The sequence below is a fragment of the Aythya ferina genome (assembly GCF_964211825.1).
Source record: "Aythya ferina genome assembly, chromosome: 2".
NCBI classification, from domain to species: domain Eukaryota; kingdom Metazoa; phylum Chordata; class Aves; order Anseriformes; family Anatidae; genus Aythya; species Aythya ferina.
Window position 1 is genome coordinate 114,706,426 of NC_140297.1, and position 16,358 is coordinate 114,722,783.

General features: G+C 47.0%; 2 protein-coding genes across 6 annotated transcripts in view; one reads left to right on the plus strand and one right to left on the minus strand.

Annotated features, from left to right (window-relative positions):
- The first annotated feature begins 3,540 nt into the window (after nt 1–3,540).
- Nucleotides 3,541–5,354, plus strand: CEBPD (CCAAT enhancer binding protein delta). The gene has a single exon (XM_084511322.1). The coding sequence runs from the start codon at nt 3,686–3,688 to the stop codon at nt 4,742–4,744; it is 1,059 nt and encodes a 352-aa protein (XP_084367448.1). The 5' UTR covers nt 3,541–3,685; the 3' UTR covers nt 4,745–5,354.
- Nucleotides 5,355–6,003: 649 nt separating this feature from the next.
- Nucleotides 6,004–16,358, minus strand: part of SPIDR (scaffold protein involved in DNA repair) — a 200,983-nt gene continuing 190,628 nt past the window's right edge. For 2 of the 5 annotated variants that reach the window (XM_084511317.1, XM_084511316.1), the window contains 5 exons: nt 15,829–15,981; nt 11,035–11,128; nt 9,652–9,766; nt 9,114–9,167; nt 6,004–6,653 (listed from right to left, as the gene is read on the minus strand). In XM_084511317.1, coding sequence (XP_084367443.1) covers nt 6,525–6,653; nt 9,114–9,167; nt 9,652–9,766; nt 11,035–11,128; nt 15,829–15,981 — 545 coding nt within the window. In that variant the 3' untranslated portion in view covers nt 6,004–6,524. Of the gene's footprint in view, nt 6,654–9,113; nt 9,168–9,651; nt 9,767–11,034; nt 11,129–15,828; nt 15,982–16,358 lie in introns of those variants that run through there. The other 3 variants (XM_084511319.1, XM_084511318.1, XR_014690366.1) reach the window with 2 other exon arrangements.

The window sequence follows — 16,358 nt, forward strand, 5'->3', positions numbered from 1 at the left end:
GACTGTATCTGGGAAATCATTAATTGCATCTAAAAGGCTATATAAACCATTAGCATCTATTCTTTGTAGATTTTTCTTAGTGTACTGAGTAGTAATCCTGTTTAAGCTAGTCATCACCATCTCTGTCAGTCTTATTTCTCTCTAATTAAACATCATACTGCTGAACACATAGGAAAAATCTAGCTGCAACCTGCAGCAGCCTGCAGTGTCATTTCTTAGATGAAAAATAAATTCATGTATGCTGCTTGTCATCCTTGTGATTTTCTGTAGTCCCCACCACAGCCCCTCAATTTAAAGGTTAGCTTGGGGTATTTGTGGCTGAGCTTTGGTATAGCACCAACATGCTTTTGGGTGTGGGAAGGAGCCTACAACATCTCCACAAGTACAAACTCCTTGGGCTTCTCTTCAGCTGTGGAAAAAGGAGATTCCTGCATCTCCTATGTCCTCGTAGCAAAGGGCTTGATCAGCTGCTTCCTGGAGTTAGGGAAGCGAGGTTCTACACTTGAAGAAACTTCTCCCCAACCCACATTTTTCAAAACCAAGGAGTTAAAGCAGGGATTTATTACCACTGCTTAAAACTCTTCCCCACCACCACCAAGTGTTGACCCATGAATGAGGGTGTGTTGAGCCATTTCTTTAACACTGTACATCTAATTTGTAGATGCCTCGAGGTTTAAGGAATTCATTTTTAAGCTACACAGCTTGCAAGAAATGGCACTTAGCACAAAATGGTGGCATGCTGGTCAGCCTCCACAAACCCTGACAGCTTTCCTAGTACTGAGCCAAAGCTACCAAATAGCTGTATCTTGCCTTAAACCAACAGCAGATGGGTAGGGTGTTTAGTTGGTTTGGTTTTCTGTCCTGTTTGGTGGGACGGGAGAGGGTAAGCAGTGTGTGTGTCTATTGCACTCACAGCGTGCGACACTGAAAGATTTCATTTGGTTAGGCAGAAGCCATAGCTGCAAATTTGGTTGTGTGACATCCCTGTTGGAACCAATGCAAGCCTTTTACAACCCTTACGATTCTGTGATTGTAAGGGTTCACAGAAGAGTGTGAGAGCACAAGGAGGCCGGCCTTTGGTCCTGCCCCATCCCTGGGAACATATTGTCAGATTTTTGCCTCTCCCTGAGCAATTTGCACCTCCCTGCCTGTGTGTGCCATTCCCTTGGCTCTTCCTGCCTCGCAGCCTGTGCCCCAAACACCCGTGTGTGATCTCCTGCGAGGCCGAGCCCCTCACACTGCCCCACTGCTGCTGCGGCCTTGCTGCCTCACCGCAAGGCCGCCATGGGCCCAGCCTCGCCTGGCTCCTGCTCCCCCTGGCGCAGGTCCTGCATGTCTCACGGGGCTGCCAGAGAGAGCACGGTGAGAAGGACAGGGAGGATTAAAGCAAGGCTGAAGCCTTGCCCTGGTTCCTCTCCTTCCCTGCAGCCTGCCCCCCTCTTTATTTCTGTGATTTTAATCCCTGCCCCCTCAAGGGCTCAGCCTCCTGGGATTCAAGCTGGGCACTCCAGAGCAAAGTATTACTTTTTCTCTCCAACACCTTTTGGAGAAAAGCTTCTTGTCCTTTCTTTCCAGGTTTAAATGCTCCTCTTTGCTCGAGCAGGAACTTTAAACAGGTTTTACAGAAAACTTTCTGAATTTCAGATGCTTAAAGTATTTCTTACTGCTCCTTAAAACTTACTGAACCCTGGAGAGAAGCAAGGATTTGGTGGCTCAGGTACTTGGCAGTCCGGGTGAGGGATTCAAGTTCTTGCATCTGCTTCTCTGCCTGTGAGAGCTGATCATGAGCCAGCACCGTGCCCTCGCTGCTAAGGAGGCTGACGGGTGCCTTGGTGCAAGAGGCAAAGCTCTGCCAGCAGGTAGCACTGCTTTATGTGCAGGTGATGGAGCACCGGCACAGGTTGCCCAGCGAGGCTGCGGAGCTCCTCCTTGGAGCTCTTCAAAAGCCACCTGGACTGAAGTCCTTCATTTTGGTGAGCAGCAAGTATCGCTGACTTACCTGCTCCTGGATGCTTTGCTGCAGGTGTACTGAAACCCCAGTGCTTCACACCATGACCCACACAAAGCTGTGCTGAAGGCTACTCTTGTCAGGTGGGCTCAGCAACAAACACAACCAGCTTGGCTTCCAGCTGGGGTGATGGGTGGGCTGCGCAGAGTCATGCAGCATTGATATACCCCAGTGCTGGGTGTGTGTGTGGATGGGACAGGGTATAACAACACACAGAACTGTATTTGGGTGTTTGGGCATATTGTTTTTTGATGTGGACAAAGAGAACTGTCTGGAAAAAAAAAAGAAAAATCTATTTCTTGTTACTGTCAAGTTGTCAAATTCAGTACCTAATGCTCACCTAGATGAAGGCTGCATGACCAAGCCCCCGAAGAGCAAAGCCCGGTGTTTCTGTGAATTTAATGGCAGTGCTGTTCTTGCCGGAAAAGCAGAGCCTCTCCCTGCCAAACCTCACCTGCCAGACGGGGCACACTTAATGCTGCTCTCCGAAGTCTTTGCCCGAGGAGTTTATAGCTAGACGGCGAGTGTACAGCAGTCCTGTCCCAGCTATTTATAGCCAATATATGGCTATATGGCTAGCAGTATATATTGCCAATATATTCACGCTTTGGCAAACAGCGGCATAAGTAACTAAATAAACCTAAAAAGAGAGCTTCCGAAAGTTTTTTTTTTTTTTTCTTTGGGTTGGTGACAGCCCCCGCGGTGCCTCAGGAGGGCGCCTGGGTGCTGGGGAGCGCAGCGGGACTCGCGTGGGGCCGGCAGGAGCCGAGCCTGCGGGATTTCGGGCAGGGAACAGGGGATGTCGTGGCCCCGGGGGGGGGTGGACGGGGCGATGCGGGGAGGGGGCAGGCGCCGGGGGTCCCCTTCCAACCTGCCCCCGTCCCCCCGGGGCCACGAGGTGGCAGCGCTCCGCACCCCGCCGGGGGAAGCAAACAGGAGATAGGGGCTGGGGAGAAAAAAGGGGATGGGGGACACAGCGGTGCCGCCTCACCTGCCCGAGCGGGAGAGCTCGGGGGTTTCTAATTTAATGTAAATTTATATATTTAAATATATTTTTTTTAAGGGTCGCCGGGCAGGTGCCGCCAAGGAGGAAGGGCTGAAGGGGGGCAGCGCCTCTCCGCCTGCCTGCGCGCACCCCGGGGGGGGCAGGAGGGGACGGGACGGGACGGGACGGGACGGGACGGGACGGGACGGGCCGAGCCTCCCCCTCCCGGCGGGGCAGCGGCGGAGCCCGGCCTCCGCACCCCACCCGCTCCCGCCCCCGGGTCCCCGGGGGTGCCGGGAACACCCGCTCCCCGTCACTGGGGCAGGAGGCGGGGCCGGCTCCGTATAAGAAGGGACCGAGCGGGCGGCTGCGCTCCCAGGTCCCGCGACGCGCTGCCCCCGCCGGCCTCCAGCCGCCGTCCAGCCTCGCAGCCGCCGCTCGCAAGGGGAGCAGCGCCCGGCCCCCGGGAGGCGAGGCGAAGCCGGGGCAGCAGGAGCAGCACCAGCAGCAGCCCTAGCAGCAGTAGCAGCACTAGCAGCAGCACTAGTACCAGCACTAGTACCAGCAGCAGCGGCAGCAGCAGCAGCCACCTGCGGAGGCTGGAGCTGCGGGTGGCGCGCAGCAGCAGCGGGTGGTGCCCCCGTCCCGGAGCCCCCTGGCCGCGTCCTTGCGGCGCCGCGAACCGCTCGCCCATGAGCGCCGCCGCCCTCTACAGCCTGGACTCGCCGGCATGCTATAGGAGCTGGTGCCTGGAGCCGGCCAACTTCTACGACGCCAAGGTGGGCAGCGGCGGCGGGCCGGGAGCCGCCTGCAAGCCGGGCGGCCGCGGGATGAGCGGCGACGAGGCCGGCGGCGGCGGCCCCGGGGGCAGCGGCTCCAACCTGGCCGAGCTGAGCGCCGCCGCGCCGGCCATGTACGAGGACGAGAGCGCCATCGACTTCAGCTCCTACATCGACTCCATGTCGGCCGTGCCCAACCTGGAGCTGTGCAACGACGAGCTCTTCGCCGACCTCTTCAACAGCAACCACAAGCCCGAGCGGGGCGGGGATTACGGCGAGTACCTGCCCGCCAAGGACCTGGGCGCCGCCGTCGGCTCCCTGCTGGGCGCCGAGCCCCGCGCCGCCTCCTCCGCCTCCTCCTCCTCGTCCTCCTCCTCCTCCTCGGCCGCCTCCTCCTCGTCGTCGTCGTCGTCGTCGTCGTCGTCGTCCTCCCGCGGCGCCCTGAAGCAGGAGCCGGACTGGAGCGACAGCGACCTCTCCTCGTCGCTGCTGCCCTCGCAGATCGCCACCTGCGCCCAGACCATCATGAACCTGAGCGGGCAGCCCACGCCGCCCACCTCCCCCGAGCCGCCGGGCAGCAGCTCCCCGTCCAGCTGCAGCACCCGCTCCCCGGCTCCCCCCGGCGCCCCCCTGCCCTCCTCCGCCGGCCCTGGCCCAGGGGGGGCTCCTCCGACGGCGACGGCAGCGGCCGGGGGCAAGGAGCGCGGGGGCAAGAAGTGCGTGGACAGGTTTAGCCCCGAGTACCGGCAGCGCCGGGAGCGCAACAACATCGCGGTGCGCAAGAGCCGCGACAAGGCGAAGCGGCGCAACCAGGAGATGCAGCAGAAGCTGCTGGAGCTGTCGGCCGAGAACGAGAAGCTGCACAAGAAGATCGAGCAGCTCACCCGGGACTTGACCAGCCTCAGGCACTTCTTCAAGCAGCTGCCCGGCGCCTCCTTCCTGCAGCCCGCCGCGGGCACCGACTGCCGGTAACAGGATTTTGGGGAGGGGGGGGAGAGCCCGGCGGGACCGCAGGGACGGCGCCACGGGGCCGTGGCTGGATGCACACATACCTCAGGGGCCGCGGGGACGAGCCGCGGGGCCGCGCAGCCCCGGGCCGGGCGAGGAGGACTGCGAGGAAGAGGAGGAGGAAGAGGAGGAGGAGGAGGAGGAGGAAGGAGCGGCCGCGGTGGAGCCCCCGCCGGTGCGCGGCCGCTTCCCGAGTGCCGCGGCGACGCGGGGCGATGCCTGGGTCTTTCACCGCGAAAAAAAACTCAAACCAAAAAAAAAAAACAAAAATAACCCAAACCAAAAACCCACCCACCCTACCCTTCAAAAAAAAAAAGCTAAACGCCTTTTTTTTTTTTTTTTTTTTCCCCTTTTCCCCTTAAATTATTTTTGTAATGGTAGTTTTGTTTGTCTTTTCTACATTTTACTCGTACTGATGCAGCTATGGTACATCTGTTAACATGATTCAAAGCCCTCATGTATTTTAGACGGTAGGATGACAAAGACTGAGCATGCCCGACCTTTTATATCAATTTTTACAGCATTTCTAAGAATAATAATAATAAAACGAAACAAAAAAAGCGTTTGAAACCAAGTCTGCTCTCGTCTGCCGTGTGTCCTGCGGGCGGGGGGACAGCAGGGAGGGTGGCGGGGACGGTCCCTTGGGTGGCACCGGCCTGGCCTGGTGGGGAGGCAGGTAAGGGGCGGGGAGGCTGGGGAAAGAAACAAAGAGGGCTTGGAAAAAAAAGGGGCTCAAAACTTGGCCCTTCCTTTAGCATCCTCTGTGTACACCAGCCAGGTTTTCCACCCCTGGCCACGGGAACCAGCACCGAAGCAGCCAGGTTGCTGTTCCTCTCCTGCTGGGACCTGCACAAAACCATTCACTCCTCATCCTCTGACCTGGGAGATTTTTGTAAATTACCACGGAACGGGATGAAAAAAATCCCTAATCTCAGCCTGAGCTCTCACATCAGTTCTCGTATCGCTTCTCAGACGATGACCGCATGGGAATACTTTGGTGTTGTCTGACGGGACGGTTAGACCTGTGATTGGCCTCTCCATACGGTCAGGGTGAGGACAGTGGTGTGGCCGACAGAGCACTTTACTCTTTACACGTAACACAAACTGTACAATGAAACACCCGCTCTGTGGGAAGCTACAGATAAGGTGGTACTTCCATGCTTAGGCAGCAATCGGCTGTGAAACATTAACTTTTTATGCTTGATGCTTTACAATACGCCTTGTTCAAATCTCTGTAACATTTATTGCAAGCTGATAACAAACACTACAATTTACAATTAGCGATGGCACCGTGGCAGGCAGGCGGGCAACACTTCGGGAATCTGCCGGTGAAACCCTCGGCTTACATCAGCGCTCGTGGCGAACAGCAAGGTGTTCATTTCAAAAACATCAGTAAAATAATTTCCATCGACATAATAAATACAGCATTATAAAACAAAAATAAAAATCACAACCGTTCAAAATTCCAGAACAAGACCTTTCACACTCCGAAACAAAAAACGCACCGAAGAACCGTGGCCTCAAATTCTGAACCGATCAGAAAAGGACGAGTTCGGAAAGCCGAACAGATTTTTATAAATACATTTCTCAGTGTTAGCACACTGTGCGTTGTAAATCACAGTTTTAATAAACTATCTTAGTACTTATCGCACTCCCATTACACATTATCTGTGGCAACAGTTAACAGATAACCACATCACAAAGTCCACAGATACTGTAGTAGCTGACTGCAGTTCAGTCCAGTTCAGTTTCTTACAGCTTCCAGAAGAGCAATTTCCTCCAGTCCAACGCAGTTCGGCTGGCTGCTCGCAGAGTGGACGTAGCAGCACAGCAACCCCACCTCCTTTCCCAGCACGCTCCTCACCTCATAGCTCTGGAGTGATAAAAGCATGTTGATTAAAACAAACAGTCCCGTACATTCTGTTCTGAGCAGCGCTCGGCTCAGAAGACGCAGGGTGCGAGGTCCTCTTCCAATAGACAATTTTTTTTCAAGCACTCGGAAAGTGGCGTTAGGACTGATGGAAGGAATGAACACACTGCACTCGGGATAATTAGCTCTCGCTCCTGTGTAAAGTGCCACTTCTCTACCAGGCTTTCAAAAACTTGTTTAAAAAAACAAAAAAAGCTACTGCAAGCTTGAACTCTGTTTTGCTGAAGTGTAAACCTTTAGTGCTTTCTCACACTGGTGGGATTTCACACACCATGGGAATGTGCACATACAGCGTGTCCTGATTACCTTAGCCAACAGACCCACTGAAGGAAAAATGTTATGTAGCTTTCCATTGTCCATCCCCTCTCTGCTTTATGTTGCATTTTACATCACGTCGTGCCTCGCTTGCAATCATTTGCACCTACACGGCTCCCCTAGTTAGCGAGCGGAGGGGCAGGTTAGCTGTCCTGCTGTGATCTGTGTGGGGAAGGGGTTGCGGGGCTGGGGTGACCGCTCTCAGATGACAGAGAGCACGATAACACAAGAACTGGTGACACTGACTGCAGGCACCTGGCTTGAGAGGGTCTCTCGGAGCAGCTTCACCTGCATTTCTTCCGTCTGCGATACTTACCTAGGACCAGCCTCTGACCATATGCGGTGACCACATCTGCTGCCTGATTCGAGGTACAAATACCTCTTTTTTCCCCCCAGATTATTTTTATCCCAGACCAGTCTGCCGTGCAGCTGCACAACCAGCCACATTGGTCCGACTGCGGCGCTGCCACAAGGTAGGAACAAGCGGCCAGGGGCGGCTAAAACCAACCTCACTGCCAAAAGAAGTAATTAGGAGACTACACCCTTAGAAACTTCAGCAGCACTGGCCAAAAAAAAAAAAAAAAACACAAACAAATAAACAAACAAAACAACAACAACTGAAGTGGTGTTTCTTGTGATTAATCTGTGTGGAGACATGCTTCTTTTTAAAACGCAGCAGTTCTGAGATGGAAATGCTTATGAAAAAAAAGGGAAAAAACCATCCCTGCATTTCAGCTAGGAAAAGAAACACCACCACCAGTTTGTTTGTAAGGTGCCAGTCTTCTAGATGGCATTATAAAAACTGAAACGTGACAAAGAGGTTGTATGAATGCTAATAAATAGAAAAAGGATTATGTTTTGTCAGCCTGGAACAAACCAGACACATCCTCTAGAAGAGCTAGACTTGACTGCTAATAGAAAAGCAAATGTATTTTGGAAATTTCTCATATCTCTTTGCTTAAGTGAAATATACACCCTCGCGCGTAAGAATTTGCAAGAAACTTCCACGTTAAATATTATCCATAAATCGCATTAAAACCACAGGGATGTAACTGCAAAGGACTAGGAGACCGTGTAACAGAGAGAAAGCAAAATGACCCCAATGCATGTCACCTAGCTGAAGACATTTAACGAGGATGATTAATTAGAGGAGCAGACCTTTGTACCCCCTTTCCAGCGCAACAGAGGGGGGATCTCCAGCTCCTACCAGGCTTGCCCCCTTTCTGAAGGCACCGCTCCTCCTCTACTGATCACCTGGCAGCCAATGACAGCCCCGCACCTGCCCTCAGTGCCTCGCTTACCTGTGATAAATCTGGGTCACTGTGCCAAATGTCAGGGCCCTGCTGATAGCTCCGACTGAAGGAGTAACTACTTCGCGATTACATAAACTGTACTTTAGCCCATGGAGCCCCGTGCATTTCGTTTATACAGATCCCAATTGCAAAGTATTACTTTGCATGCATTTTGCTTTTTTTTTTTTTCTAGTATTACCGCCTGCCAGTAATTTCATACTTGTGCTGTTAGAAAGCGGTTGTGCTTTATAGGGTTTAGAAGCCGGGAAAAGTAGCATGCTTGGACTGCGTCCTTGCTGCCTTTGGATTTTCAGCCAGAAAACGGAGTAAAGCCTAGCACTGCCCATACTGGCTCTGAACGTCTGGACACACTGCTGTTTGCAGATAGCTCTGTAGATCCATGTCTGAGCTAATGCTGTCTTGTAAATCCCGTCAGTGGCACCCCTCTTCTCTGCTGGGAGCACACTAACACGCTTCAAATCCACTCAGTCCCAGGCTGCACACGAGAAAAAAAATGTATTTCCAGTGAAATCTCCTATAGCTCCTCTTGTGGATCTGAAAAGAGCTGCCTGGAAAGGTGGTGGAGTCTCCATCCTCGGAGGTTTTCAGGATCCTGCCAAAGTCGTGGCTGACCTGACCACGTGTTGGCAAGAGCCCAGTGTGAGGGGTTGTCAGACGACCCTGCCATTTCTGTGGCACCAATACCTTCTCGCCCAATTCACAGCACCTCCTGGACTCTGTCTCTATAGTAAGTTACGCAGTTAAACTCTCTTTCATCAACACCTACTATACGTACCCCATCCTCACTGGCAGCAGATTTCAGGAGAGAAGAGATTGTTCTTTGTAGCAGCTGGAACGGGAAAATTAACAGGTTTTGTTCATGACAAAAATTTTACGTATAGGAAGACACTGTATTTGCAGATTCGAACAGTCACATTAAACAAAGATTAATGATTTCAATAGCATGGTTTTGTTTCTCCAGCCAAAGAAGAGGAGAGGTGAGACAAATGATGCTCAGGATGGGAGCCTGAAAGTTTCCCAAGTGCCCAACCCAGCAAAGCCCTTCAGTTGGACCTGATGCATTTGACATTTTGGAAACCCTGGGGTGAACTCAGTGACTGTGTTACTTGAACAAGACCTGGGAATTGGATTCTCAGTCCAATGAAACACAAGCCTAGCACCAGATTAAATTATGGGGTACTCTTACATCTTCTTCTTCTTTTTTTTTTTTTTTTGTAACAGAGCTGTTTATAAAAGTGTAATTTAGAGTAGCTATGTGTCTACATATCTAGCCTCATTATACTCAATAAATGTTAGCTCATTTCGTGCCATACCTTTACTTTTACTGTACTTTGAGATCGGGATGGACAACTCAAGAAGACTTCCAACTGCATTTTCAAAACTGGTGAAACAACAACTTCAGAGCACTGGTTGCAATACAGCAATCCTCTGAAGCATGCAAATAATGATGGAAAAACACAGAGAACGGAAAAGTTATCAATCACAAAATCAAAACACAAACAAAAAACAACTTGCTTATTCTCTAACTGCTTTGCTGGTAGTAGACTTGTAGTAGAAAAGCCTGGTTCAGAGATTCAGCTGATAACAGCGAATTGCTCTCCTCTGTTGGTGGACCTGAGTGACTTTCTTGGAGGACCTAAACTCTTCTAGCAAAAGGAACTTCTTTTTATAACTTTCAGCAACATGGGGGGGAGGTTGCTATTTATAGATAATGCAATCAAATATTAGTCTCATAACCTTCTAAAAGTTATGGTGACAGGGGAAAAATAAGGTATAGATTTGGCCTAAATGACTTGTTGATTTAGGTCCTCATTCAGCAGACACTCAACATTTACAGCACACACTTAGGCCATATGCAGAAAATTAAGCACAGCCATAAGGGCTTGTTGGAATATGGTCTTAAATAAGTGCTGATGCTACATTGTTCTCCAAACAAAGCAAAAGTGTTCTTGAGAATATACTAAAATAAAATCACAAACAACACTACTATGTGTACAGGCATACCTCCTGTTTTTCTGCATGATAGTGTAATATAGGACAATAATTATGTTGCTATATTTTCAGCTTTCCCCCCTGAGGTTATACATAACAGACCATATGCAGTAAAACTTCTCCTATTTAGGAAAATGGTGTATGTTTCAACAGGATTGAAGTCACCCTGCTTCTCCTTATGCTGTTTGTAAGCTTTTCCAACAGGAAGAACCCCCTTTCCTTCTTTTTATGCTCTAACTGGTCTGCATTTTCCATTTATGTAAAATACAGCTCAGATCACAGTGCGGCACAAAACTGAGGTGAATTAGTGGTATGCAGGGTAACAACGCTGGGTAGAAAAATGCTGGTACACAAGAAGCTACTTTTCAAGGAGCTTAAAGCCAGGCCTGTGATTTATGTGGTGTGTTCATTAAAACTACTACTATTACAATGCAGAGGGGTATGAAACCTTTTTAAGCAAAAAATTAGCTTGGAAAAACACGGTGACTGCAAATTCAAACCATTTCATATCTTCTTGTATCATTCTTAATAAATTAATCTAACCTTGCTGGCTTTATCAGTTCATCAGCAATAAAAATACTACGTCTTAGTTCTAGGAAGGAACAAAGTGCAGTCTGTGCCTGCAGGAATTATTGCATCACCTATTGCTGTTATGGCTACATCTGCAGAACACCTGGAATCCTAAGGAGCACCCTGACTCTCACCTGTCCCGGGGATACAGTTCCAACTTTCCATTGCCACATCTGTCACACGTAGGCCAGGAGAAGGCAGTGCTCTCATTAACTCCGACAATGGTACCTACAGAAAATGAAATCCTTTTAAAATACTAAATGCAACCTAGCAAACATAGGCACACAAAAAAAGGGTCATGTTTGACCCTTTTATATTTTCATCTCAAGAATAAGACTCTTCCTTTCTTGGGGTCAGAGCAAGCCTAAGCTTCTCCAGCAGTCTCATTGCCTTCTCCTACATCCATCCACCAAGGAATGACAGCATGGCATTTTAAAAATATCAAAAGGTGGATATTTGAAGATTAACTTTCCAAACAGGCTCATTTGTTCTGTTTTGAGGGTTTTATTGCTCTTCTGTTTTGTTTGCTTGTTTTGTTTGTTTGCTTGTTTTGGTCTCATTGGTCCTGCAATATGTCCTTGGCAATAAGGAGTTAGAAAAATCATCAGGCCAGATTGTTTGATATCAATATTTAGGAAACACAAACCAATTAGAAGACACAATCGTTTTCAAAAACAATTATGCAGGTTAAATTCCATTACCTATAGAGTTATTCTTCATTTATACTGATTTAAGAGAGATTAGATCTTTCCCACTGGTTTAAGTGTGTGCCTAAGAAGGGAATGCCAAAGACACTTAGGACTGTTATAAGGGGCTTTGATTCTTTTGGCAAGAAAAACATTCTGAGTTTTATGAGAAGCCAGTAAAGACTTTTAAACACTGTATTATGCCTTATGGTAATGGTATGCTGAAATAATTAGCATTGTTTATGGAGAAAATACTTAAAGTATTTTGAACTATACGTAGTGGATCAGCTCTAAGAACAAATTTACCATAAAATAAACTCTCAGTCTGGTACAAAAGATGCAAGGACTAAAAATTCCAGCTTCTTTTGAGCAAGAACCTTGCAGTTATGTAATATGTTCAATGAAATAAGCCCTTGGAGACTAGGGAGCATTCACACTGTCTGTGAAACAGGGTCTTAATCTTCAGCTTTCCTGACTCTCCTGAGACAAGGACTGTCAGAGACAAGGATTGTCAGAAAGGAGGGAGCTACACGTAAACAACAAAACCATATTGTCCTTCGGGAATTCAAAGGACAACAAGTCTGAAGATCAGGAAACCAACTTCTCAACTATTACATTTATAACCCAATCTTCTCTCTCTCTCTCTCTCTCTCTCTTTCTCCGCCCCTTCCATGGATTACACTGCAATTCTGTGTGTTTAACCTCTTGGGATGTAACAAAAATAATTTTGATTCTCCAGTTCCTGTTATAACCTGTGAGTTTCTATTGGCATTTGCAAGGTAAATGATTCCTGCCACAACAGAGGCATGTTTTCTTTGCTCATGGAAAAGAAAAAAACTACAATTTTGCTGGCTATGTTTTCTTTTTTTACAAAAAAGTCACTATTTTGATTAAAAACAAAAACCTTTTTCTGACTGATCTGTTTCTCTCTAAGCCTTTTAATTTTTCCCTCAGTATTGTGCTATACTGCAACTGTGGAATGCCAGTGCACAAGTAACAGAATTACATCTGAAGATGAACCAGGATCATTCTGAGATTAGGTCTACGGGAGAGATTTATTTTGATGAAAACAGAATTCCCTCATGAAACCACCAGAGATCACTGAAGTCAGAACAAACACAACTCCAAACAGCAACAGATCTAATAATCCAGTGACAGCCTTTTGCATCCTGCATGCACAGTGATCACTCAAGTTTAAGCAGCTGAACAGTTGCACATCTTTGTCAAGAATTTATATTTTGCTTGATTTTCACAAACCTTTTGGATATTCTCCCAAGATCCTATTTTTTTAAATGGAAATGCACATAGCCAAAATTAGGTTTTTACCTCTACTCTATTTTTCTGGGCTGTGGCTGACATCATTAAGAAGAGACTGACAATAGCTCAATCAGGACAACACCTGGAAAAACAGGTCTCGAGTGAGGAATGCAAAGGAGGATTAAAGTAACACTCTGGTTGAAATGTTTGAAAAATGAATATAGTTATTATTATTTTTTGCCAATCAGTTACCCTGATTAATAGATAGGAAGGGAAAAATTTCAACCCAAAAGAGAGAGCGAGGTAACATGATTTACTCCATTTTGTTCAGGCTGTTACAAGGGAAACAGAAAAAAAAAAAACCTGAGTAAGGGCTTAAATATGAAAACATGCAGTGTCAAAATTCAATCACTGGATGTGAATCATACACTAGGCAAACATCATTAATCATGTAATATTCCCGCACAACATATGTGGTATGAACTAAGTAGAATTTGCTCATAAGTATGGTTAGGAGGAGAAGTAGTTCTGTGCAGTATGAACTGCCAACATTTAGGGTGATCCTGACCCCTACAATACAGCAAAAAGAGGTTGGAAATTACTTTGCAATGAATAGTGATGAGAAAACAAATTATCAACCCTGAGCTCACAGGTGAGAAACACAGACTCATCTTTGAAAGAAGAACTAAGTTTCCAGGAGGAAGCAATCCCAGGTTCTCACTCGTCTGCTGACCAGCAACATATTGCATCCCAGAGCTGGTATGATCAGACCTCCCTGAAAGAAAGACTTCTGACAGACTCGGCGGCTCTGTTTGGATTACAGCGTTGCCCTTTCTGGTGGGGAAGGGAGGATTTGACTGAGTATAACTGGGAGACTTCACTGAGCAGAACACTGACACAAATACAGACAGTTTGCAGCAGGGGATATTCCACTGATCACCAGGAAGTTTTGCTAGTGAAGGCTGAGAAGGTACACTGCCAACCTCCTGAGAGCCAGGAGGAGCAGCGATGATGGCAAAAGAGCAGGGAGGGGCAATGCTTCAAGGAGGGGTAGAGGAAGCATTTGCAGCCCCTTTGAGGGGTGAGAGGAAGCCTACGTACAGAACACGTAGGTGACTACAAGTATGGCAAGTGAAAGAACGGCACAAAGAAAAACAATTAACAAAGTAATCTTGCTTCTCACTGAAAGCCAGATTAACATTTCTGTGAGTTTTTCTCTAGGTGAGAGAGAGGTGGTGAGTGAATTTTGGAGAAGTTAGTTTTTCTTCTATGGATTACACCATCAATATGTTCCCACCAACAAAACAGTGCTAATACTGTTAGTTTCACATCTTCAGTAGAAACCTGTAGGCAGTAGCTAAACAAATTCCAAACCAGCGTATATATATCTTAAATTTTATTAAATAATTTTAGTTACACAAAAAAGTGAGGTTATAATCTATATATAGCTAGCATAGACATAAAGATATGTTACACTCTACATTGGTACAAAGCTGTGGGAACATACTGGTAACAGCTACCCCAGGCAAATTTCATATTAAGCAAGACAAGACTGTGGGATTAATTTCTCCTCTTGTCATTCTTACATCTGTAATAAAAAATCGGGGAAAGCATGACACCTCTTATGTAAGTGTACTGGGGCTGGCCAGGTAACATGAAATCCTCCAGGTAAGTAAAGTACTTGTTTGCACACAGGATCACAAAGGTGTATTTTCTTTGCTCTACTGAAAAAGGAAAGGACTCAAATTTTGCTTTATATACAAACTGTCAATGGGTCAAAAGCAGACAGGCACTTCCCCTACCTAGTTACAATAAACAAGAGCAGAGAAGTGGTAACTCTTAGCATAAATATTGCAGAGGTTAAAGAAAAGGCCAAAAAGTATTTCCTACTCAGTGACAGAAATATCCTTCAGGTAACTCACAGTATCAATGGGAGATGGACATACATAATGACTGAGGCTTACAGTGCTTGTAGTTGTGCTTATTTCTTGTTATGCAGAGTTCAAGACTGTCACTGCAAGGTGATCATATATCAATCACAGAGGCATCACTAACCTGTAGATGTATTCTAAGAGAAGGTATGTTTAGTAATAGCTTTAAGTAGCTTAAATTTGACTTTTCAGTGTACTGCTTTATAGCTGGAAGGATTCATTTGTAATCATTATTTGCTATTATTTCAAGCCTCTCAAACATTCAGGTGAATACTTCGAAGTGTAAACGTAAAACAGTATCAAGAATTTTCTACAAGGGCTACTGGAATCATAAGAGTTAAATTAAGAGAGAAAACTGTTTTTAAAAGCTGAAAGTACCTGGCTTTTAAGGGCTTTTCCCTATAGGCACTATGCATTTGGGGGGGCTTAAGAACTTGACTGGACTAAGTGTTATAAAATATATTGTATGAAATCTTTCTGTACTATTAGGAAATATTTGAAATTACACTGTAAGAAATGTTTCTGCATGGTTAGTGGTAGGACTAAAGTATTAGACACAGCAATGATCCAAAGTGGCTGGTGAGCAAATATTGGCCAAGTTAAGCTAGGTGACTATGGTGAAATATTAAATTGCCCCATTGCAGCAGAGCTCCAGGGAACTCAGACAGTAACCCCTACTGCTCAGAGTCTGGCTGACATAATCTTCTCCACCTGCCTGAAAAATATTGGTATACCTTACTGTTGCCAATACCAACAAGGCTGGTGTGAACAGAAGGCTCCTGAAAGAAGATGGTGAAGGAAGGAATATAATAAACCAGGCCGTGCATCAAACCTTTATTCTGGGTGGGAGCAGTAGCCAGGCAGAGCTTGGCCAGCAAAAGACAAATGGAGCCCAGGAAGAAGCATAAGAACTTACATATCCCAATGATCTACAGCAATACTGTGCTTTTTTATTCCTGCACCCTGTTTATGCAAGAAATCAATACCAGGACCTGAAAGATTAAAGTGAACACGAATAATTAACCACATTCATTTCAAAAAAGGCCATACGAACCTCTCACAGCACAAATGGAATTGGCCTGTGTGGCAGAATCCAGCTCATCGAGTTTGACAGGGCCAGGCAGCTCACTGAGGTCAGCACCGGCAGCCGAGCACAAAAGAGGCTTTTGTAATAAGAGAACAGTACGTTCAACACAAATAATCCTACCTGCCAACAAAGACATTTCAACTCAGTACAGTAACAGGGAAAAAGGTGACCATGATAATTGTCATGGCCAATAAAGACAACGATCTCTGCCAGCTACTAAACAGATGGACAGACTCCATCAGGTTTTCTCAATGACAAAATATTTTGCTTTCAGTGATACATGCAGCATGCTCTTGTTACACTTCGTGACTCCCAGGGAAAAGATTTAAAAAAAAAAAATCTAACATGGCAAAAGAGAATCAAATCCCATGCAGACTTCATTGTACCACACTGGAAACACAAAGTTATTGTCTCTTCCCCCAGTAATAAGCTTGGACACCCCTCAAGGTGGTCTTACTTTGTTTTAAAGATTACAAAGAGCAGATGCACGCAATACT

Coding starts and splice junctions, on each gene's coding strand:
- CEBPD (XM_084511322.1), top strand. CDS start 3,686: ATGAGCGCCGCCGCCCTCTACAGCCTGGACTCGCCGGCATGCTATAGG.